Source organism: Tachyglossus aculeatus, chromosome 21 (genome assembly GCF_015852505.1).
Source record: "Tachyglossus aculeatus isolate mTacAcu1 chromosome 21, mTacAcu1.pri, whole genome shotgun sequence".
Classification (NCBI taxonomy): domain Eukaryota; kingdom Metazoa; phylum Chordata; class Mammalia; order Monotremata; family Tachyglossidae; genus Tachyglossus; species Tachyglossus aculeatus.
Window position 1 is genome coordinate 54,836,195 of NC_052086.1, and position 25,875 is coordinate 54,862,069.

General features: G+C 46.6%; 1 protein-coding gene across 7 annotated transcripts in view; it reads left to right on the top strand.

Annotated features, from left to right (window-relative positions):
- PEMT (phosphatidylethanolamine N-methyltransferase) overlaps positions 1-25,875 on the top strand; it is a 204,611-nt gene that overhangs the window by 5,067 nt on the left and 173,669 nt on the right. For 6 of the 7 annotated variants that reach the window (XM_038763877.1, XM_038763878.1, XM_038763880.1 and 3 more), the window contains exon 2: positions 22,710-22,817. In XM_038763877.1, the coding sequence (XP_038619805.1) occupies positions 22,725-22,817 (93 nt within the window). In that variant the 5' untranslated portion in view covers positions 22,710-22,724. Of the gene's footprint in view, positions 1-15,953; positions 16,112-22,709; positions 22,818-25,875 lie in introns of those variants that run through there. The other variant, XM_038763879.1, reaches the window with a different exon arrangement.

A 25,875-nucleotide genomic window follows, 5' to 3' on the forward strand; every position in this document is an offset into this window, starting at 1 on the left:
GCCATCATCATCATCATCATCATAGCCCGCTGTTGGGTAAGGACTGGCTCTCTATGTTGCCAGCTTGTACTTCCCAAGCGCGTAGTGCAGTGCCCTGCGCACAGTAAGTGCTCAATAATAATAATAATAATAATGGCATTTATTAAGCGCTTACTGTGTGCAGAGCACTGTTCTAAGTGCTGGGGAGATTACAAGGTGATCATCATCATCATCAATCATATTTATTGAGTGCTTACTATGTGCAGAGCACTGTACTAAGCGCTTGGGAAGTACAAATTGGCAACATATAGAGACAGTCCCTACCCAACAGTCTTAATCCCCATTTTACAGTTGAGGGAACTGAGGTACAGAGAAGTGAAGTGACTTGCCCAAAGTTATACAGCTGACAGTTGGAGGAGCCGGGATTTGAACCCATGACCCCTGACTCCAAAGCCCGGGCTCTTTCCGCTGAGCCACGCTGCTTCTCAATAATCAATAAATACAATTGAATGAATGATGGTATTTAAGTGCATATTAGGTGCGAAGCACTGTTCTAATGGCATTTCTTAAGCACTTACTATGTGCAAAGCACTGTTCTAAGCGCTGGGGAGTAGACAAGGGGATCAGGTTGTCCCACATAGGGCTCGCAGTCTTAATCTCTGTTTTACAGATGAGGTAACAAGCGCTGGGGGGATCAAGGTGATCAGGTTGTCCCAGGTGGGGCTCACTGTCTTCATCCCCATTTTCCAGATGAGGTCACTGAGGCCCAGAGAAGTGAAGTGACTTGCCCAAGGTCACACAGCTGACAAGTGGTGGAGCAGGGATTTGAACCCATGACCTCTGGCTCCCAAACCCGGGCTCTTTCCACTGAGGCATGCTGCTTCTAGAAGACAGGTGCTTTGCATATAATAATAATAATGGCATTTATTAAGCACTTATTAGGTGTAAAGCACTGTTCTAAGCGCTGGGGGGATACAGGGTGATCAGGTTGTCCCATGTGGGGCTCATAGTCTTCACCCCCATTTTACAGATGAGGAAACTGAGGCCCAGAGAAGTGAAGTGACTTGCCCAAAGTAACACAGCTGACAAGTGGCGGAGTTGGGATTGGAACCCATGACTTCTGGCTCCCAAACCTGGGCTCTTTCCACTGAGGCACGCTGCTTCTAGAAGACAGGTGCTTTGCATATAATAATAATAATAATAACGGCATTTATTAAGCACTTACTAGGTGTAAAGCACTGTTTTAAGCGCTGGGGGATACAAGGTGATCAGGTTGTCCAACAGTCTCATAGTTTTCATCCCCCTTTTACAGGTGAAGGAACTGAGGCCCAGAGAAGTGAAGTGATTTGCCCAAAGTAACACAGCCGACAAGTGGCGGAGTTGGGATTAGAACCCATGACCTTTGACTCCCAAACCCGGGCTCTTTCCACTGAGCCACGCTTTTTCTAGAAGACAGGTGCTTTGCATAGACAGATCACTGTCTTTTTCAATCATAAGGTACATGTGCACAGGGGGATGGGACGGTCTCTGCCCCTTACACTTCTCCAGGGGGGTTGCATATAATAATAATAATGGCATGTATTAAGTGTTTTACTATGGGCAAAGCACTGTTCTAAGCGCTGGGAAGGTTACAAGGTGATCAGGTTGTCCCACATGGGGCTCACAGTCTTCATCCCCATTTTACAGGTGAGGGAACTGAGGCCCAGAGAAGTGAAGTGACTTGTCCAAAATAACACAGCTTACAAGTAGCGGAGCTGGGATTAGAACCCATGACCTCTGACTCCCAAACCCGGGCTCTTTCCACTGAGGCACGCTGCTTCTAGAAGACAGGTGCTTTGCATATAATAATAATAATAATGGCATTTATTAAGTGCTTACTAGGTGCAAAGCACTGTTCTAAGCGCTGGGGAGGTTACAAGGTGATCGGGTTGTCCCACATGGGGCTCACAGTCTTCGTCCCCATTTTATAGATGAGGGAACTGAGGCCCAGAGAAGTGAAGTGACTTGCCTGAAGTCACATAGCTTACAAGTAGTGGAGCTGGAATTAGAACCCATGACCTCTGACTCCCAAACCCGGGCTCTTTCCACTGAGGCACGCTGCTTCTAGAAGACAGGTTCTTTGCATATAATAATAATAATAATAATTAATAATGGCATTTATTAAGCGCTTACTGGGTGCAAAGCATGTTCTAAGCGCTGGGGAGGTTACAAGGTGATTGGGTTGTCCCACGTGGGGCTCACAGTCTTCACCCCCATTTTACAGATGAGGGAACTGAGGCCCAGAGAAGTGAAGTGACATGTCCAAAGTAACACAGTTTACAAGTGGCAAGCGGGATTAGAACCCATGACCTCTGGCTCCCAAACCCGGGCTCTTTCCACTGAAGCACGCTGCTTCTAGAAGACAGGTTCTTTGCATACAATAATAATAATAATAATGGCATTTATTAAGCACTTACTAGGTGCAAAGCACTGTTCTAAGCGCTGGGGAGGTTACAAGGTGATTGGGTTGTCCCATGTGGGGCTCACAGTCTTCATCCCCATTTTACAGATGAGGGAACTGAGGCCCAGAAAAGTGAAGTGACTTTTCCAAAGTCACACAGCTGACAAGTGCCGAAGTTGGGATTAGAACCCATGACCTCTGACTCCCAAACCCGGGCTCTTTCCACTGAGGCACGCTGCTTCTAGAAGACAGGTGCTTTGCGTATACAGAACATTGTCTATTTCAGTCGTAAGGTACACGTGCACAGGGGGATGGGACTGTCTCTGCGCCTTACACCTCCTGGAGGGTTTCAGTTTGTCACCGCAAAGTGAGATGGAGACTAATGTGCGGGGCAGTTAGTTCATTTATTCATTCATTCAGTCGTATTGAGGGCTTGCTGTGTGCAGAGCACTGTACTAAGCGCTTGGAAAGTAAAAGCAGCGTGGCCTAGTGGAAGAGCACCGGCTTGGGAGCCGGAGGACGTGGGTTCTTATCCCGGCTCCGCCACTTGCCTGCTGCGTGTCCTTGGGCAGGCCACTTAACTTCTCTGGGCCTCAGTTATCTCATCTGTAAAATGGGGATTAAGACTGTGAGCCCCACATGGGACAACCTGATTACCGCCCAGAACAGTTCGTGGCACATAGCACTTAACAAATACCATATTTAGGAAGCACTTCACAAATACCATATTTATTATTACTATTATTACAATACAGTAAGAAAGAGCCACAATCCCTGCCCACAGCGGGTTTACAGTCTTCTGAGCTTGCAGATTTGGGAGCTTATCTGTGCAGGTGGGGAGTTGTTATTGAGTTGTCCCAAGTTGCTACGCTCTCAGGTGAGGTGCAGGGGGGTCTCCTAGGCAGGTGGCTTTGTCCGCCCCAGCCTTTTACAGAGTTTGAAAGGTTTCTAGACTGTGAGCCCACTGTTGGGTAGGGACCGTCTCTATATGTTGCCAACTTGGACTTCCCAAGCGCTTGGTACAGTGCTCTGCACACAGTAAGCGCTCAATAAATACGATTGAATGAATGGAATAAGAGCACTGGTTGAGCTTATTGAAAAAGGATCTGGGTTAAAGCAACATTAGAATAATCTGGCCCTCTGTACCAAGATGCCCAAGTTGACACTGGGCAAGTCAGGAGATTTGTGTCTGTGCTTTATATCTCCCTCTGGACTATACGCTCCGTTGTGAGCAGGGAACGGGTCTACCCCCTCTTATATGATGATAATAATAATTATGGCATTTGTTAAGCTCTTCCTATGTGCTTAGTACAGTGCTCTGCACACAGTAAGCGCTCAATAAGTACGATTGATTGATTGCTTAACTGTACTCAGCGGTGGGGTGAACACAAGCAAATCAGGTAGGACACGTTCCCTGCCCCGTATGGGGCTCACAGTCTGAATCCGTGTTGTACAGATGAGGTAACTGAGGCACAGAGAAGTAAAGTGACTTGCCCAAGGTCACACAGCAGAGAAGTGGTGGAGGTGGGTTTAGCATTCCCAGGCCCATGCCTTATCCAATATACCATGCAAAGCACTGCACACCCCCTCTTATCCTCTGCTCCTCCTCCCCTCCCCATCGCCCCCATTCACACCCTCTGCCCTACCTCCTTCCCCTCCCCACAGCACTTTTGTATATTTATACATATTTATTACTCTTTTTATTTTATGAATGATGTGCATATATCTATAGTTCTATTTATTTTGATGGCATTGACACCCATCTACTTGTTTTGTTTTGCTGTCTGTCTCCCCCTTCAAGACTGCGAGCCTGTTGTTGGGTAGGGACCCTCTCTATACGTTGCCGAATTGTACTTTCCAAGCACTTAGTACAGTGCTCTGCACACAGTAAGAGCTCAATAAATTTGAATGAATGAATGAAAAGTGCTCAAGAAATATGATTCTATTCCACATGAGGTTCTCCCCACCACCCCAGTTTCATAGGGTTTGGTGGTGGTTTTTATTTTTTGAGCCAAAAGATCCACATCCCTGCCGGGGCTACCGTTCACACTGTACGTATCTAAGCTGGCATACGAACTATCTCAACCTTACAGTGGCCAGGTTTTGTGGACTGGACTGGAGAAATATTGAATACATGTCAATAAAGGGGTTAGGAGGAGAAGACATTTATCTCGTTTTATGCCCATTCACGAGGCCGCCTCATTGGAGATGAAGCTGCCCTTTCCACTCGATAACACGTTCCCCATCCCCATCACAGGGCATGCCAAACTACAGCCCTAATGAACATTAATAATAATAATAATAACGATGGCGTTTATTAAGCACTTACTATGTGCAAAGCGCTGGGGAGATTACAAGGAGATCAGGTTGTCCCACGGGGGGCTCACAGTCTTATCCCCGTTTTACAGATAGGTAACTGAGGCACAGAGAAGTTAAGTGACTTGCCCAAAGTCACACAGCTGACAATTGGTGGAGCCGGAATTTGAACCCATGACCTCTGACTCCAAAGCCCATGCTCTTTCCACTGAGCCATGCTGCTTCTCTAGGGAAGTGGCTGCTTGTACTTTCCCAAGTCCCGTGGCTCAGTGGAAAGAGCCCGGGCTTTGGAGTCAGAGGTCATGGGTTCAAACCCGGCTCCGCCACTTGTCATCATCATCAATCGTATTTATTGAGTGCTTACTGTGTGCAGAGCACTGTACTAAGCGCTTGGGAAGTACAAATTGGCAACATATAGAGACAGTCCCTACCCAACAGTGGGCTCACAGTCCAAAAGACTGTCAGCTGGGTGACTTTGGGCAAGTCACTTCGCTTCTCTGGGCCTCAGTTCCCTCATCTGTAAAATGGGGATGAAGACTGTGAGCCCCTCGTGGGACAACCTGACTACCTTGTATCTACCCCAGTGCTTAGAACAGTGCTTTGCACATAGTAAGCGCGTAACAAATACCAACGTTATTATTATATAGGAGGCACTCAATAAATACCACTGATTGATTCTTTCCAATGATTAGGAGAAGTGTTTGGTCATCCAGAGTTCTGGGTAAGGTTTCTCAAGGGCATGGCCCAGTTTCCTGCTTCAGTAGTAATCTCTGCCAAGTAGGACTAAACCGCCCATCAATCAGTGGTATTTATTGAGCGCTTATCGTGTGCAGAGCACCGTTCTAAGCACTTGGGAGAGTTATGTGACGGCGTTGGTAGATATGTTCCCTGCCCACAGGGAACACACACAGTGTTCCAGTCGTTTGCGGGTAAATAAGCACTCAGAGTGATGTACTCTGTACTCTCAGGCAGAAACTCCTCACCCTGGGCTTCCAGGCTGTCCATCCCCTCGCCCCCTCCTACCTCACCTCCCTTCTCTCCTTCTCCAGCCCAGCCCGCACCCTCCGCTCCTCCACCGCTAATCTCCTCACCGTACCTCGTTCTCGCCTGTCCCGCCATCGACCCCCGGCCCACGTCATCCCCCGGGCCTGGAATGCCCTCCCTCTGCCCATCCGCCAAGCTAGCTCTCTTCCTCCCTTCAAGGCCCTGCTGAGAGCTCACCTCCTCCAGGAGGCCTTCCCACACTGAGCCCCTTCCTTCCTCTCCCCCTCATCCCCCTCTCCATCCCCCCATCTTACCTCCTTCCCTTCCCCACAGCACCTGTATATATGTTTGTACATATTTATTACTCTATTTATTTTACTTATACATATCTATTCTATTTATTTTATTTTGTTAGTATGTTTGGTTTCGTTCTCTGTTTCCCCCCTTTTAGACTGTGAGCCCACTGTTGGGTAGGGACTGTCTCTATATGTTGCTAATTTGTACTTCCCAAGCGCTTAGTACAGTGCTCTGCACATAGTAAGCGCTCAATAAATACGATTGATGATGATCATGATGATGATGTACTGTAAAACTGTAATGGCCCATTCAAATTTGCCTCCATCCAAAGACAGCACTCTTCTCTCAGGACTTACCTGGAGAGTTTCCAGGACACTACCGGTCTCAGCTACAGGAGGAAGAGTCAAGCAGAAGCTATTCTATTCCTAGCTTGGGTAGCGAGTGGAAAGCAATCTGTTGCATTTAAAACTCACCCAGAGACTCAAGTTTACTACTTGATAAAACTACTTCCGTATTTTTATCAAGAAAACTCTATGGATACACTATCAATCAATCAATCGTATTTATTGAGCGCTTACTGTGTGCAGAGCACTGTACTAAGCGCTTGGGAAGTACAAGTTGGCAACATATAGAGACAGTCCCTACCCAACAGTGGGCTCACAGTCTAAAAGGGGAAGACAGAGAACACTACCAGAACAATTACAGGTGGAGGTGAGCCGTTCCGGGAGAGATGTGTCCATGGAGTTGCTAAGGGTCGGAGACAAGTCCACAGCATAACATGACAAACACAGCACACTAAATGGACTCTCCTCTAATATGAGCGATTTGGGATCTGGCCATTTAAAATAGTTTTGGGGTTTGTTTTGAACGTGCCGCGTCACTGGGGAAGAAACAAGGTAATCAGATTAGAATCATCATCATCATCAATCGTATTTATTGAGCGCTTACTATATGCAGAGCACTGTACTAAGCGCTTGGGAAGTACAAATTGGCAACATATAGAGACAGTCCCTACCCAACAGTGGGCTCACAGTCTAAAAGGGGGAGACAGAGAACAAAACCAAACATACTAACAAAATAAAATAAATAGAATAGATATGTACAAATAAAATAAATAAATAAATAAATAGAGTAATAAATATGTACAAACATATATACATATATACAGGTGCTGTGGGGAAGGGAAGGAGGTAAGATGGGGGGGATGGAGAGGGGGGCGAGGGGGAGAGGAAGGAAGGGGCTCAGTCTGGGCCCCCAGAATCATCTTCTGTCCCATTCAGTGCCCGTATTAGGGCCCCCTGGGCCATCCCGTCCAGTGACACAAGTGGAAGACTTTTAGTATTTTCAGCGGTAAATCATCACCAGTCGTATTTATTGAGCGCTTACTGTGTGCAGAGCACAGTAAATAACAATACGTACATCCCACTTTGCTGCTTCTGTCCTTCTGGGCTGGGTTATTTGCCAGGGTGTTCAGCATTGTGGGATTTTTAGATCTTTAGCTGAAGTATTCATGTAAAAGTCTTGTTTTTAAACCCCTCAGCAGAGGTAGTAGAAGTAGCATTTAGCGAACATCCACTTGATGCGCTCACTGGAAAGAGCACGGGCTTTGGAGTCAGAGGTCATGGGTTCAAATCCCGGTTCCGCCACTTGTCAGCTGGGTGACTCTGGGCAAGTCACTTAACTTCTCTGGGCCTCAGTTACCTCATCTGTAAAATGGGGATTAAGACTGTGAGCCCCCCATGGGACAACCTGATCACCTTGTAACTTCCCCAGTGCTTAGAACAGTGCTTTGCACATAGTAAGCACTTAATAAATGCCATTATTATTTATTTATTATTACTACTAGGTGTTCGGTAAGTACAAAATAATGAAGTGACCCATTCCTTGTCTCGTTAGAATTTAAGTGCACCACGAGGTGTTTACATGTTAGAAGCATAAAAATATTTAGACTAAGTTCCCTCTAGACCCGTAAATTCCCCCTTTAATACTGGAAGCTTTCTGTGGGCAGGGAATTCTCTCAAGTGCTATGCGCATAGTAAGTGCTCAGTAGATACCATTGATGGGTTAATTGATTTAATGTTGTGTGGGAGTGCATAAATGAGTGCCAAAGAGAGTGTAAATAAGTTCATAAATACTAGAAGTGGTTGAAGGGGTGATAGGAGAAGCAGCGTGGCCTTGTGGATATAGCTTAGAATAGTGCTTTGCACATAGTAAGCGCTTAATAAATTCCATTATTATTATTATAGAGCACTGGCTTGGGAGTCAGAAGAACCTGAGTTCTAATCCCTGGTCTGCCCTTATCTGATGTGTGACCTTGGGCAAGTCACTTAACATCTCTGCCTCAGTTACCTCATCTGTAAAATGGGGATTAAGACTGTGAGCCCCACGTGGGACAACCTGATCACCCTGTATCCTCCCCAGCACTTAGAACAGTGCTTTGCACATAGTAAGCGCTTAACAAATGCCAATTATTATTATTATTATTATCTCTGCCTGTTACCTTATCTGTAAAATGGGGATTAAGACCCTAAGCCCCATCTGGGACGAGGACTGTGTCCAACCTGATTTGCTTGTTTCTACCCAGAGTTTAGTACAGCGCCTGGCCCTGTAGTAAGCACTTAACAAATGCCACCATTATTATATGGCTCAGGGTGCAGGGAAATTAATCGGTGAGAGTTTTTTCGAAGAGGTGGTCTTTTTCGAAGGAATTTAAATGTGGGGTGAACTAGTGTCTGATGTGGGGAGGGAGGAATTCCAAGCGAGGGAACAGAAAGGGGGAGAGGCAAGAATAAGGTACAGCCAGAAGGTTGTCTCGGGGCTCGTACTGTTGGGTAAGGACTGTCTCTATATGTTGCCAACTTGTACTTCCCAAGCGCTTAGTACAGTGCTCTGCACACAGTAAGCGCTCAATAAATACGATTGATGATAAGGTCGAGCCAAGGTCATAATGATGATAAGGTCAGGCAGAGAACCTCGGAGCCAACTGACATGTTTTTGGTGCGAAGAGACACAGGCCACCAGTTAGGGGTTTTGAGGAGAGGAGAGATGAAGGCCGAGCGGTGCCTCAGGAAGATGATCCATGCAGCGGTGCATTGTAGAGTTTGGAGCGAGCAGAAGCCGGAATACCAACAAGGAGGCTGATGCAGTAGTGTAGCCTAGGAGAGACCAAATCTTACCCCAAACTGGTGGCAGTTTGGTTGGAGAGGAAGGGGTGGGTATGGGAGATGCAGTGTATTTAGCAGGTATCCTGACAGTAAAGTCGGTCGCTAGACTGTAAGCCCATCTCTGGATCGTAAGGTTGTCACAGATCGTAAGGTTGTCACAGATCGTAAGGTTGCTCACAGTCTTTTAGACTGTGAGCCCACTGTTGGGTAGGGACTGTCTCTATATGTTGCCAATTTGTACTTCCCAAGTGCTTAGTACAGTGCTCTGCACATAGCGCTCAATAAATACGATTGATGATGATGATGATGGGCAGGGAACGTGTCTGCTAATTCTGTTGGATTGTACTCTCCCAAATTCTTAGTGAAGTGCCCTGCACATAGTAAACGCTCAGTAAATACTATTGACAGATTGGATGTGAGTTGAATGAGAGCGAGCAGTCGAGAATGACACCAAGGTGCTGGGCTTCTGGGATGGGGAAGGGGTTGGTGACAGCCCTTCCCAAATCGACAGAATTCCACAGTAGCCACTGATTTTTTTTTCATTGCCTCAGTCCACTCATCCCAAATAGGGTTTGAAATATTACCCAGAGAGCAGAGTTAGTATAGTGACTTTTTATGTCTCGCCTCTGTGTATCTCTTGGCCCGCTGTTAGATTACACCTGACCCTTTGATTAAGCAGATTAGACCAAGAAAGTATCGCTTTTTTGATGCCCTCTCCTTGATCTGGGTTTCCGTTAGGAAGATTTGTATCCATACTAATCTGGGGAATTCAGGGATCGGCCATGAGACTCGGCACGAGTGCGTAGGGAGCCGTGCTCCTCGGTGTCCGTGGCGTGAAAGCTTATCGGAGTGCTATCCATCACCGAGTGATAAAAGCTCAGCCTCGCATGCCATCCATCAGTTGTCCTTGGGCTTGGCGTGTACAGCCATTTATCGGTTACCTCAGACTTGAGGAAAGAAGCAGCGTGACCTAGGAGCGAGAGCACGGGCTAGGGAGTCGAAGTGGGTTCTGATCCCGTCATCGCCATTTGTCTGCTGTGTGACCTTGGGCAAGTCACTAAACCTCTCTGTACCTCAGTCACCTCATCAGTAAAGTGGGTAATAAGACCATGAGCCCCATGAGGGACAGGGACTGTGTCCAACCTGATTACCCTGTATCTACCCCAGGGCTTAGAATGGCGCTTGACGTGTAGTAAGCCTTTAACAAATACCATAATTATTAATTATTATTATTGTTATTAGAGAACTGAGTGGGCCAGCCTTCTTCCCTGGCAGCCGACCTTCTACCAGGCCAAAGGGACAGGGAGGGTCTAAGACATGAGGAAGGGTGGCCTACCTTTGTCACCTCCATTGAGAGGTCCCATAATAATAATGATGATGCCATTTATTAAACGCTTACTATGTGCACAGCACTGTTCTAAGCACTGGGGAGGTTACAAGGTGAACAGGTTGTCCCACGGGGGGCTCACAGTCTTAATCCCCATTTTACAGATGAGGCACAGAGAAGTTAAATGACTTGCCCAGAGTCACACAGCTGACATTTGGCAGAGCCGGGGTTTGAACCCATGACCTCTGACTCCAAAACCCGGGCTCTTTCCAGTGAGCCACGCTGCGTCCCATGTGTTTGGCAGTGCTCATCCCAGGAAATCAATTTTTCCAGTGGATTAGTAAAATGGTAGAGGCAAAGGAAGGAGGGAAGTTTAATGGAAAGACTCCTAGAGTGGGAGTCAGGAGTTTTGGGTTATAGTGTGAGCACTGCCATTTGTCTGTGTGGCCTTGGACAAGTCGCTGAACCTCTCTGGGCATCAGGTCCTTCCAATTTGTTGAGAGACTACTGATACCTGTCACCTGGCCCTTTTCACCAGGAAGGTGTGTAGATAAATGACACCTTCTACTTGTCTTGTTGTGTTTCTCCCCATTTTAGACTGTGAACCCATTGTTGGGTAGGGACCGTCTCTATATGCTGCCGATTTGTACTTTCCAAGTGCTTAGTACAGTGCTCTACACACAGTAAGTTCTCAATAAATACAATTGAATGAATGAATGAATGAATAAATGGGAATATCATGGAGAAGTTTTGGGGCAGTTTGTCACTGGAGACTAAAGTTGATGCTGGCTCCTGGCTTTTCTTTGTCCAGGTCTCCCAGAAAACCCTTTTTTTTTTTTTTTTTTTTTTTTGCTCCGAGAATATGCATGTGAAATGCTTGTAGTTCCCAGGAGCAAAAGTGTGACAGTTCAGGATTTTATGCTGTCCCAGAGCCTAGGAGGTAACCTGTCCTGAGTCCAACCTAATTAACTTGTACTTACCCCAGCACTTAGACCAGTATTTGACACATAATAAACACTTTACGAATGCCACAGAAAGAGGCTTAACCTAGTGGAAGCGCGTGTATCCCCCAGGCATGGATTTAACTTTGCCATCCTTTGGAAAACTTTGCCATCTTCTAGACTGTGAGCCCGTTGTTGGGTAGGGACCGTCTCTATATGTTGCCAACTTGTACTTCCCAAGAGCTTAGTACAGTGCTCTGCACGCAGTAAGCGCTCAATGAATACGATTGAGTGAATGAATGAAAAGCAGGGTCACTGAGGGAGAGTGTCGACTTTGAGAGGTGGAGAGAGTCAGTGAGTGATTCCACAGCGGCGGTGAGGACAATAATTTGGTTTCTGAGCTCTAGTCTCTGCCAGGGTGCCCGCTGTGGAGCCGCTGGACACCGGCCTCCGGGCCGGAGCGCGGCAGCAGGGGCAGGCCGGGGTAGAGTGTTTTGGGAAGAGCTCCGCACGTGGGAGAGGAGGCATGGAGCCTGGCAGGAACTCCTTGTCCCTTCACGACGGATCAGATCAATCAATCGTATTTATTGAGCGCTTACTGTGTGCAGAGCACTGGACTAAGCACTTGGGAAGTACAAGTTGGCAACATATAGAGACAGTCCCTACCCAACAGTGGGCTCACAGTCTAAAAGGGGGAGACAGAGAACAAAACCAAACACATTAACAAAATAAAATAAATAGAATAGATATGTACAAGTAAAATAAATAAATAAATAGAGTAATAAATCTGTACAAACATATATACATATATACAGGTGCTGTGGGGAAGGGAAGGAGGTAAGACGGGGGAATGGAGAGGGGGACGAGGGGGAGAGGAAGGAGATGTGGATGGGGAGCTCTGTTTATCCCAGCTCCGCCACTTCTCAGCTGTGTGACTTTGGGCCAGTCACTTAACTTCTCTGGGCCTCAGTTACCACACCTGTGGAATGGGGATGGAGACCGTAAGCCCCACATGGGATAACCTGCTAACCTTGTCTCTACCCCAGCGCTTAGAACGGTGCTCGGCACATAGCAAGCGCTTAACAAATACCATCATTATTATTATTATTTCCATTTTTCTTGTATTTTATTTATTCATTCATTCAGTTGTATTAAGAGATTACTGTGTGCAGCACATTCATTCATTCAATCGTATTTATTGAGCGCTTACTGTGTGCAGAGCACTGTACTAAGTGCTTGGGAAGTACAAGTTGGCAACATATAGAGACGGTCCCTCCCTAACAGTGGGCTCACAGTCTAGAAGGGAGAGACAGAGAACAAAACATATTAACAAAATAAAATAAATAGAATAAATATGTACAAATAAAATAGAGTAATAAATCTGTACAAACATATATACATATATACAGGTGCTGTGGGGAGGGGAAGGAGGTAAGGTCGGGAGGATGGGGAGAGGGAGGAGGGGGAGAGGAATGAATGAAACAGCCAATTGAGATGGTGAAGAGTGGGCCCTTTTTCTCCCCATAAATGTCCAGCTAAGCTTAACAAAAAGAGAAACCATCTGTTAGTGTACCTTTCTTTGGTGGTTCCTGTGCTCCAATTTCAGTGGCTGGAGCTGAAACTTGATGGACACGTTTATCAAAACACTGTACTGAGCGCTTGGAAAGTACAATTCAGCAGCAAATAGAGACAATCCATGCCCACAACGGGCTCACAGTCTAGAAGAGGGGAGACAGGCATCAAAATGGTGTCTGTTTCCCCAGCCAGAATGGAAGTTCTCTGAGGGCGGGGATTGTGCTTACTAACTCTTTTGGACCCTGTCAGCCACCTAAGTACAGTGCTAAGCACTCAATAGATACAATTGATTACCTGATTTAACTGAGGCATAGATCAATCTCAAGAAAGGGGTTAGTTGCCTGGGTAATTCCTCCTCTGTGTCCTGGGACTTGTCAGGAAGTCCAGGATTAACAAAATTCAGTTGAACTTGGACCACTTAACCATTCTCAGATGGAGGCCTATTCTTAGATTTTTTTTTAGAAGACTCCCCTCCCCACCAGGGTTGTGGCTGCTTCTCTGAAGGGGGGCGAGGGTACATATTTATTCTATTTATTTTATCTTGTTAATATGTTTTGTTTTGTTCTCTGTCTCCCCCTTCTAGACTGTGAGCCCACTGTTGGGTAGGGACTGTCTCTATATGTTGCCAACTTGTACTTCTCAAGCGCTTAGTACAGTGCTCTGCACACAGTAAGCGCTCAATAAATACGATTGATTGATTGAGGGGGCAAGGGCTTCCCGCCGCAGCACGTTCCAGGGCCCTGTCTGGAGACCGGAGATTTCGGATGAAAAGCCTGGCGTAGGAAGCCCTGCAGGAACTCACTCTTTGGATGTTTGTCAGAGCCTAGGCCGTGACAGCAGTGGAGGCACTCTATTATTTCTTGCTGCCTGGCCTCGCTTTTCTCCCATTTTATATTAGAGTTAAAACAGGAAAGGTTCATTCATTCATTCAATCGTATTTATTGAGCGCTTACTGTGTGCAGAGCACTGTACTAAGTGCTTGGGAAGTACAAGTTGGCAACATATAGAGACGGTCCCTACCCAGCAGTGGGCTCACAGTCTAGAAGGGGGAGACAGAGAACAAAACATATTAACAAGATAAAATAAATAGAATAAATATGTACAAGTAAAATAAATAGAGTAATAAATCTGTACAAACATATATACATATATACAGGTGCTGTGGGGAAGGGAAGGAGGTAAAGTGGGGGAGGAGGGGGAGAGGAAGGAAGGGGCTGAGTGTGGGAAGGCCTCCTGGAGGAGGTGAGCTCTCAGTAGGGCCTTGAAGGGAGGAAAAGAGCTAGCTTGGCGAATGTGGGGGGGAACAGTGAGCCCACTGTTGGGTAGGGACTGTCTCTATATGTTGCCAACTTGTACTTCCCAAGCGCTTAGTACAGTGCTCTGCACACAGTAAGCGCTCAATAAATACGATTGATTGATTGATCAGTCAATCAGAAGTATTTATTGAGAACCTTCTGTGTGCAGAGCACTGTACTAAGTGCTTAGGAGAGCACAGTAGGATTACAAGATGTGATCCTTGCCCTCAAGGAGTTTACGGTGTAAAGAGAAAGGGCGACATAAAATAACTTACCAGTAGGAGAAGAGAAAGGAAAACGGATATGTAGATGAATAAACACATATGTAATAGGGTGTGTACGTTATACAAATCTAGTTAGCACAGAAGTGTACATGTAATTCATTCAATCGTATTCATTGAGCACTTAATGTGTGCAGAGCACTGTACTAAGCGCTTGGGAAGAACAAGTTGGCAACATATAGAGATGGTCCCTACCCAACAACGGGCTCACGGTCTAGAAGGGGGAGACAGACAGCAAAACAAACCATGTGGACAGGTGTCAAGTCGTCAGGACAAATAGAATTAAAGCTAGATGCACATCATTAACAAAATAAATAGAATAGTAAATATGTACAAGTAAAATAAATTGAGTAATAAATCTATACAAACAAAGCACTGTGGCTCAGTGGAAAGAGCCCGGGCTTTGGAGTCAGAGGTCATGGGTTCGGACCCCGGCTCTGCCAATTGTCAGCTGTGTGACTTTGGGCCAGTCACTTAACTTCTCTGTGCCTCAGTTCCCTCATCTGTAAAATGGAGATTAAGACTGTGAGTCCCCCGTGGGGCAACCTGATCACCTTGTAACCTTCCTAGCGCTTAGAACAGTGCTGTGCACATAGTAAGCAGTTAATAAATACCATCATTATTATTATTATTATTATGAGCCCACTGTCTCTATATGTTGCCAACTTGTACTTCCCAAGCGCTTAGTAGAGTGCTCTGCACACAGTAAGTGCTCAATAAATACGATTGATGATGATATACAGGGGCTGTGGGGAAGGGAAGGAGGTAGGGTGGGGGGGGATGGGGAGAAGGAGAGGACAAAGGGGGCTCAGTCTGGGAAGGCCTCCTGGAGGAGTTGAGCTCTCACACTGGGGAATATAACCCGGGGAGGAGAGAAGTCAATCAGGACGATTCCCTGTAGGAAATGAACTTTCAAAAGCGCTCTGACAATGGGGAAAGGTCGAATGTGGGAGATTTGAGCAGGGAGGGAGTTCTGGGCTGGGGGAATGGCGGGAGAGATGAAACCGAGGCCTAGTGAGTAGGTTAGCTTGAAAGGAATGAAGAGCGTGGGTGAATGGACAGGGAGGTATTTAGCTTGAAAGGAATGAAGAGTGTGGGTGAATGGACAGGGAGGTATTTAGATCAGGGCACTGCCAGAGCCAAAAAGGGGTTTTTTTTTGTGTGTGTGTGTGTATCAGAGGGCCCCTCAGGTCGATCCCCTGGGCTCACTTCACCTCTGCCGGTCACATGCCCTTAGTGCCCTCTCCTCCAGCTGGAACGACAGCAAACGCGTATTTCACGCTCTCCCCCTTTCCCGATTTCCTAAGGCAGTAGTTTTAATGGCCTGGATGAGCCCACGTTGCCTGGGAATCCAGGCCGTCACCAGTGCAATGAGTGATTGGGAAATGATCAAGGTCTCCCCCTGCTACTGAGGTATCCTCGCTCTCGGCCTGCCCCTCCGTCATCCAGGAGCAGACACAACTGCATCATCAGTGAGAATCAGATCATCGCACCCCGGTCAACTGATCAGTTGTATGTATTGAGCGCATACTGTGTGAGGAGCACTGTTCTAAGTGCTTGGGAGAGTACAACACAACAATAGAGCAGACTTATAGTCCCTGCCCACAACAGGTTCTTCAAGATGCAAGACCTGAGGAATGGGCGGGGGAAATGTGGCCCGAACTCACAATCCGAGGGTTTAAACCTCCTGTGGGAGCTTTGCCACCTTTGTTGTACTGTACTTTCCCAAGCGCTCTGCACACAGTAAGCACTCAGTAAATGCCACTGAGGAATCGGTGGATTGATACCAAGCCAGGCCCTCACCCAGGCTCCATCGGCGAATGGTTTAGATGAGCTAGACGTTTCTGGACTTCTTGTAAAGTCCGGCCTTCCTCACCCGCTGAAGAAAATCCCTTCCTGGCCTCCCAGCAGACCCAGATCCCTCCGTGGGTTGGATATTTCGCCATTTACAAACAACTGTCAATATTTGTGATTTCCCAGCTGAAAGACACTGTAAAAACAAAGCCCAGGCTGCACTGGCCAGCTCTCCTGAGTGTTGAAATCCAACCATGCATCCCAGAAGTGCAAGAACAGAGTCCCCAGGCACAAAGGTGTTCATTAACCAGTTGGGGCCACGTATGTCCCAAAATATGCCACGTTCCATCATCATCATCATCAATCGTATTTATTGAGCGCTTACTATGTGCAGAGCACTGTACTTCCATCGGAAGCGTGTTGCTTCTCACCTCTTGAATTGCTCAGAGCTATCCAAAGTCAAGTGCAACTGATTATATTGGCCTAGGATCCCCCTTCTAGACTGTTGTTTCCCCCTTCTAGACTGTGAGCCCGTTGTTGGGTAGGGACCATCTCTATATGTTGCCAACTTGCACTTCTCAAGCGCTTAGTACAGTGCTCTGCACACAGTAGGCGCTCAATAAATACGATCGAATGAATGAATGAATCCTGATGGCAGATGGAAAACTTTCAGGGAATACCATGGATTTTAAAGATCTTTACAGCATCTCCAGTGGTAGCCAGAGAACATAAAAAAACACCTTTTGAAATTGGTCTGCACTGTAAACTCCTCCTCTAAACTGTAAGCTTCTTGTGGACAGGGAACACGTTCATTCAGTCGTATTTATTGAGTGCTTACTGTGTGCAGAGCACCTCTGTTAGATTGTATTCTTTTGAGTACTTTTAACAATTTTTTTTCTATTTTTTAAGGCGTTGTTAAGCATTTACTGTGTGTACTATATTAAGTGCTAGGGTAGCTTCATGGTAGCAGGTTGGACAACGTTCATGTCTGACATGGAGTTCACAGGCTTAATCCCCGTTTTACAGATGAGGTAACTGAGGCACAGAAGTTGTGACCTGCCCAGGGTCACACAGCAGACAAGTGGCGGGCAGGCCCACTTGCTTTTCAAGTGCTTAGTACAGTGTTCCGCACACAATAGGCGCTCAGTAAATATGATTATTTGATTGATTCTTCTGCCGCTCCTTCCCTGAGATGGCAGCATAGAGATGGAGAGGGCAGAAATCACCGTCAGTCAGACAAATGCTCTGATGTAGGCATTCCTGGAGAGACTAAGTCACAGTTGGTTCCCAAAACTTTGGTGTGGCTTCTGTGGGGAAGGAATATTGGCACCTAAAATTCAGTTTTCCCCGAGCAGATGAGGGCCAAGAGTGGAGTTTGAATTAATAAATTCCTTTCACCAAATGCGCCTACGCTTCCGTTTACCACAACTTTTCCCGTAGGCCAAATGCTGACTCCGGTTGGAGAGAGGTTCAGGGAGGATAAGTATTTTAAGTGCTAGGCTAGGACGTGCCCTCTGGCAAACAGGCTTCTTCCAAGCTTCCTCGTTCTTACTGGGATTTTTTTTTTTTACATTTGGAACATTCATTCAATCGTATTTATTGAGCGCTTACTGTGTGCAGAGCACTGTACTAAGCGCTTGGGAAGTACCAGTCGGCAACATATAGAGACGCTCCCTACCCAACAACAGGCTCACAGTCTAGAAGGGGGAGATGATTTCAGTTAAACAGAAATATCATCATGCACCTAAATCCTTGTTACAGTTATACACTTCCCTTATCGGGTAGCTGGACTCGCTGAATTGTCCAAGAGATTGACAAGAGATTTAAATTGACAAGAGAAATTGACAAGAGATTTAAAACCAACTGAATTTTAAAGTAGGATAAAATTAATATTTACTCAATCCCTGCTACTGTGCTTCCCTTTTTCCATTTGAATGCCGCATTTCCAGGGCAATATTGGAACTTCACGGGACCAGCAGATGCTGAATGTTCAGGCTGAGCTCGTTTGAGTACTTGTACTTGTACCCAATTTGTACTTCCCAAGTGCTTAGTCCAGTGCTGTGCACACAGTAAGCGCTCAATAAATACGATTGATTAACTGATCAGTCTAAAGGCAGAACAGAAATTGATCCATCAGAATCTTGTGTGCCAAACAGCTTCAGGGCCACTAAGCCTATGAGCTGGAAAAGGTTGGGAAGCAAGCAGGAGAGTCAAAATCGGGATCATCTTTAGCCTTTGTGGAGATTTTACTGGGTTTTAGACCCCATACCTGGTGGATAGAAAGCCCAGCCCTCAGGAAACTTCTCTTCTAGGTGCCCCAAGAAGCCAATGAATTTTTGAGGAGTTCAAAGGGGTTGCCAAGGAAGGAGAAAGTAGGGTTTCTTCGGTGAGTTTGTAGTATAATCTCCGTCAGTCGGCGGTATTTATTGAGCACTCTGTGCAAAGGACTGTTCTAAGCACTTGAGAAAGTGTAATATAACAGAGTTTGTGATCCCTGTGCAGAGGACTATTTTAAGCAGTCATGATCCCTGCCTGCAAGGAGTTTACAGTTCATTCATCCATATTTATTGAGCACTTACGTTGTGCAAAGCACCGTACTAAGCACTTGGGAGAGTACAGGAGAAGCAGTGTGGCTCAGTGGAAAGAGCACGGGCTTGGGAGTCAAAGGTCAAGGGTTCGAATCCCGACTCTGCCACTTGTCTGCTGTGTGACCTTGGGCAAGCCTCTTAACTTCTCTGTGCCTCAGTTACCTCATCTGTACAATGGGGATGAAGACTGTGAGCCCCACGTGGGACAACTTGAGCCCCTTGTATCCCCCAGTGCTTAGAACAGTGCTTTGCACATAGTAAGTGCTTAACAAATCAATCAATCGTATTTATTGAGCGCTTACTGTGTGCAGAGCACTGTACTAAGTGCTTGGGAAGTACAAGTTGGCAACATATAGAGACGGTCCCTACCCAACAGTGGGCTCACAGTCTAGAAGTGCCATTATTATTATTATTACAATATAACAACAGACACATTACTGCCAACAATGAGCTCACAGTCTAGAGGGCACGACAGACATTCATATACTTAAATAAATAAATGAATTACAGCTATATAAAGGTAAATCATATATGCTCTGCAATCTGTAGTAATGTCAAATGCTCCCTAACTGGCTTCTCCGCCACCCCCATCCCAGTGTAGTTTGAGAATGATTTTGAAGTCTCCTATCGAGCCTGAGAATTGGGACTTCAGGCCCAAGAATTAGCACAGAGGAATTGATTATAGTACTAGTGGCTTGTGCAGCACATTTCAAAGTGCACAAAAGTTGTGTTTTTTTTTTTACCTGCAGTACCAAATTTAGTGGCCATGACAGAGTAGTGATACTGTACCCTTGTGCCTCATGGCTCAGTGGAAAGAGCCCGGGCTTTGGAGTCAGCAGTCACGGGTTCAAATCCTGGCTCCGCCAATTGTCAGCTCTGTGACTTTGGGCAAGTCACTTCTCTGGGCCTCAGTGACCTCATCTGTAAAATGGGGATGAAGACTGTGAGCCCCCCGTGGGACAACCTGATCACCATGTAACCCCCCCCAGCGCTTAGAACAGTGCTTTGCACATAGTAAGTGCTTAATAAATGCCATCCATTATTATTATTATTATTGCCTTGGTAGCTTCTGTAGTCTTCGCCACCTATATTAGCTATTTTTCAGGATTTCTGCTTGGCCTGGCCACCTGTGGACTGTCCTTAATCAATCAGTGGTATTACTGAGTTCGGACTGTGTGCATTACACTGTACTGAGCACTTGGGAGCATTTGAGGAGTAGTGTGGCATAGTGGGAAGAGCAAAAGCCTGGGAGTCAGAGGACCTGGGTTCTAATCCCAGCTCTGCCACATACCTGCTGTGTGACCTTGAGCAAGTCACATAACCTCTCTGCACCTCAGTTTCTTATCTGTAAATTGGTGACTCTGCACCTGTTCTCGTGCCTACCTGGACTGCAAGCCCCATAAGGGACCAGATTATCTTGTATCTACCTCAGTGTTTAGTGCAGTGCTTGGCACAAAGTAAGTCCCTAACATACCACAGTTATTATTACAATACAGAGGTGATGGGCATGACTGTGAGCCCACTGTTGGGTAGGGACCGTCTCTATATGTTGTCAACTTGTACTTCCCAAGCGCTTAGTCCAGTGCTCTGCACACAGTAAGCGCTCAATAAATACGATTGAATGAATGAATTAATGAATGACTGTGAGCCCACTGTTGGGTAGGGACCATCTCTATATGTTGCCAACTTGTACTTCCCAAGCGCTTAGTCCAGTGCTGTGCACACAGTAAGCACTCAATAAATATGATTGAATGAATGAATGAATGCTGAGTAGTTTGCAGTCTACAGTGGGGAGGCACTTTAGAATTCATTCATTCAATCGTATTTATTGAGCGCTTACTGTGTGTAGAGCACTGTACTAAGCACTTGGGAAGTACAAGTTGGCAGCATATAGAGACGGTCCCTACCCAACAGCGGGCTCACAGTCTAGACGGGGGGAGACAGACAAAACAAAACATATTAACAAAATAAAATAGAATAAATATGTACAAGTAAAATAGAGTAATAAATATGTACAAACGTATATTCATATATACAGGTAGACTAGGCATTAGGGAAATAGTAGGTTCTTTGGTCAGAAGCCTTCACCCCTGAAGGTATAGCCCCAACTAGCCCACTCTAGACTGTGAGCTCGTTGTGGGCAGGGAATGTGTCTACCAACTCTACTATACTGTACTCTCCCAAGCACTTAGTACAGTGCCCTGCACACAGGAAGCACTCAATAAATATGATTGATTGATTGATTGAACTAACAATTCCCCACTTGAAGAAGGAAGAATAGGGCCCTGAGGCCAGGCAGAAGGAGACATGACACCTGTCTGCATGTTTTGTTTTGTTGTCTATCTTCCCCTTCTAGACTGTGAGTCCGTTGTTGGGTAGGGACCGTCTCTATATGTTGCCGACTTGTACTTCCCAAGCGCTTAGTACAGTGCTCTGCACATGGTAAGTGCTCAATAAATACGATTGAATGAATGAGTGAATCCAAAGATTGACACCTACAGCCATGCTTTGTCCAATGGGCCAACAGCAGGGCTAACTTCAAGAATAAGAAAATAATTATAATAGTAATACTATTATTATCCTATTCCTAGAGCACCTTTCCTCTCCAGACATCTAAACACTTCCCTATCTAAAGTCTCAGTTTTTCTCCTACCCAGTGAAGTCAAGAGGGGTTGGAGCAAGTGTCCCCATTTTATTGGGGAGGAAATGGAGACACAGAGAAGTGATTTGCCCAAAGCCAAACGGTGAATTGTGGAAAGAGCTGTGAGCCCACTGTTGGGTAGGGACTGTCTCTATATGTTGCCAACTTGTACTTCCCAAGCGCTTAGTACAGTGCTCTGCACACAGTAAGCGCTCAATAAATACGATTGATGGTGATGATGATACCCAGGGGTCCTAGCCCAGTGGTCTTTTAACTGGCTGAGAGTTGGGAAAAGTGTCAGTAAAAGACAGACAGACCTAGGCTTTTATGTAAGAAGTAACCCAAACAGCCTAACAAAACAGATCTTAGAAGCCCAGACGTGGCACATCCCATTTGTAAAAGGAGTGCATGCATTTGGGAAATTGAGCAAGTATGTCTCCGCCTCTGAAATCAAGCCCCTCGGGATTATAGGGGGAAGGATGACCAGGCAGTGCCCAGCTGACTGGGCCTGCAGCTCTAGTGAGAGTAAAGTTGACTGCTGACACAACCTCCCAAAAAGAATGGAGGATCCTAGAGGGGAGTGTCAAGGAACAGCCTCCAGCTCTCCATAAGCCACCAGACATAATAATAATAATAATGGCATTTATTAAGAGCTTACTATGTGCAAAGCACTGTTCTAAGCGCTGGGGGGGTTACAAGGTGATCAGGTTGTCCCACCGGGGGCTCACAGTCTTCATCCCCGTTTTCCAGATGAGGGAACTGAGGCCCAGAGAAGTGAGACTGTGAGCCCACTGTTGGGTAGGGACCGTCTCTATATGTTGCCAACCTGTGCTTCCCGAGCACTTAGTACAGTGCTGTGCACACAGTAAGCACTCAATAAATACGATTGATTGATTGAAGTGACTTGCCCAAAGTCACACAGCTGACAAGTGGCGGAGTCAGGATTTGAACCCGTGACCTCTGACTCCAAAGCCCAAGCTCTTTCCACTGAGCCACGCTGCTTCGCCCGGCCCCCGACGAGCATTTGTGAGCAATGGCAAACTTGACTCCTGGTGTCCCCGCTATAACTTGGCTCTCTTCCTTTCAGGTGGATCCTTTCGGTATGACCAAACTGCTCGGCTATGTCGATCTGGCAGATTTCAACTTTGCGGCTGCGGTCCTCTGCATCATCTTTAATCCCCTTTTCTGGAACGTGGTAAGCCCCACCCGCAAAACTTCTTCAGTCTAGGGCCGCCACTCCACGGCGAGGGCTGGCTACCCTGCCTCTGGAAATCACACGGGGTTGTGGCTTCCTTTGCCATTAGTGTCCCCTTTAGGGTTTTCCTCTGCTGTCTCAGTCAAGCAAGGCGTCCCTCATTCCCTGTCTTCCCTGCCCTCCTTCTGCAGAGACAGACTAGAAGAAAGCGTCGACCTCAGACTGATTTCTGAAACGTGTTCATTCATTCATTCAATCGTATTTATTGAGCGCTTACTGTGTGCAGAGCACTGTACTAAGCGCTTGGGGAGTACAGTTTGGCAACATATAGAGATGGTCCCTACCCAACAGTGGGCTCACAGTCTAGAAGGGGGAGACAGAGAACAAAACATATTAACAGAATAAAATAGATAGAATAAATATGTACAAGTAAAATAAATAGAGTAATAAATACGTACAAACATATATACATACATACAGGTGCTGTGGGGAAGGGAATCAATCAATCAATCGTATTTATTGAGCGCTTACTGTGTGCAGAGCACTGTACTAAGTGCTTGGGAAGTACAAGTTGGCAACATGTAGAGGCAGTCCCTACCCAACAGTGGGCTCACAGTCTAGAAAGGGGAGACAGAGAACAAAACCAAACATACTAACAAAATAAAATATATAGAATAGATATGTACAAGTAAAATAAATGAATAAATAGAGGGAGGTAAGGCCGGGGGGATGGAGAGGGGGAGGAGGGGGAGAGGAAGGAGGGGGCTCAGTCTGGGAAGGCCTCCTGGAGGAGGTGAGCTCAGTGTTAACACCAGACACTACCACTGCAGTGAGGGAAGAGAATTTGGTCAAGTTTCTGAAGGGGATCAGAAGGATACACCTCTTGGAAAGGGGGTGGGATGGAAATGGTAATTGTACCTCCTGCTTAAGCCGTAGCATCGTTTCTTCCCAGAATCCCCCAGGACAGAGCCTCAGAGGTTAATATCTGCCCTATTTCCTGGATCTCTCTCCTCTGGAATCAATCAGTGGTATTTATTGAGTGCTTACTATGTGCAGAACACCGTCCTAAGCACTTGGGAGAGTGCAGTACAACAGAATTAGCAGGTAGGCTCCCTGCCCCTCTTGAGCATACAGTCTAGAGAATGATGGCAGCAAGTCTCAGCCTGCTCCGCAGCAGGCTAAATCCAGAATATCAGCTTTCCATCCGCCAGCCTCTGCGACCAAGCGGATAGGGTGACTTCAGGAGTCACACCCTTGCGGGAGGTCAGGCCTCCACAATGGGAACAGGGGCTCTGGGAGTCTCCTTTTGTCAGGGCTAAAGAGCCTCTATGACTCTTCTTGTTTATAACCCAAAGAGTGAGCAGGGGCCCGGGAGTCCGAAAGACCTGGGTTTTAATCTTGACTCCGCCACTTTCCTGTGGTGTGGCCTCGGGCAAATCACTTCACGTCCCTGTGCCTCAGTTACCTAATGTGTACAGTGGGGATTGAGACCGTGAGCCCCATGTGAGCCCCAACCTTGGTGTCATCCTCGACTCCGCTCTCACACATCCAATTCGTCTCACCTCCACAACATCGCCAAGATCCGCCCTTTCCTCTCCATCCAAACCGCTACCTTGCTGGTTCAATCTCTCATCCTGTCCTGACTGGATTATTGCATCAGCCTCCTCTCTGATCTCCCATCATCCTGTCTCTCCCCTCTTCAGTCTACACTTCACTCTGCTGCCCGGATTATCTTTGTACAGAAATGCCCTGGGCATGACACTCCCCTCCTCAAAAATCTCCAGTGGTTGCCTGTCAACCTACGAACCAAGCAAAAACTCCTCAATCTCTGCTTCAAGGCTGTCCATCACCTCGCCCCCTCCTACCTCACCTCCCTTCTGTCCTTCTCCAGCCCAGCCCGCACCCTCCACTCCTCTGCCGCTAATATCCTCACCGTGCCTCGTTCTCGCCTGTCCCGCCGTCGACCCCCGGCCCATGTCCTTCCCCTGGCCTGGAATAATAATAATAATAATAATAATGGCGGCATTTATTAAGCGCTTACTACGTGCAAAGCACTGTTCTAAGCGCTGGGGAAGTTACAAGGTGATCAGGTTGTCCCATGGGGGGGCCTCACAGTCTTAATCCCCATTTTACAGATGAGGTAACTGAGGCACAGAGAAATTAAGTGACTTACTCAAGGTCCCACAGCAGACAAGGGGCAGAGCTGGGATTAGAACCCAGGTCCTTCCAACTCCCAGGCTCGTGCTCTTTCCACTAGGCCCCGCTGCTTCCCATATTTATCGTTTGGGGAAACCGTGAAGGTGAAGTAGGAAAACATGCCTTTTCCGTTTCTTTTATCACTAAAATGTTGGTCCGGATTATCATCAATCATATTTATTGAGCGCTTACTGTGTGCAGAGCACTGTACTAAGCGTTTGGGAAGTACAAATTGATCATTCATAGCAGGTAAGGGACAGGGAACAGAAATGTATCTTTATATGGAGGCCTGCATGACTAGCTCAGTCCCATGGGCAAGAGAGCTGCCAGGCCAGGAGATGGAAGCTCATTGCGGCCAGGGAATGTGTCCGCTGATTCCCAAGCGCTTAGTTCAGTGGTCTGCATATAGTAAACACACAATAAAAACCATTGTTTGATTGATTTATTTATTGGGTGTGGCTGGGATTTTGTAGGGTTGTGCCCGTGAGGAGCGGAGCCCCAATTTCAGCCATCCAATCACTCTGCCCGTCTTCATTCATTCATTCAATCGTATTTATTGAGCGCTTACTGTGTGCACAGCAGTACTAAGCGCTTGGGAAGTACAAGTCGGCAACATATAGAGATGGTCCCGTATGGTCCCAGAGAAAGAAAAGTAGAGTCACAGCTAAAGTATAATACGGCTAAAAGTAGCAGTGCACCCATTTGACCTTTTCGAAACATCTGGCTGGAGGGGGGAGCCACCTGGGGGATTGAAATTCATGCATTCAATCGTATTTATTGAGCGCTTACTGTGTGCAGAGCACTGTACTAAGCGCTTGGGAAGTACAAGTACAGGAGAAGCAGCGCGGCTCAGTGGAAAGAG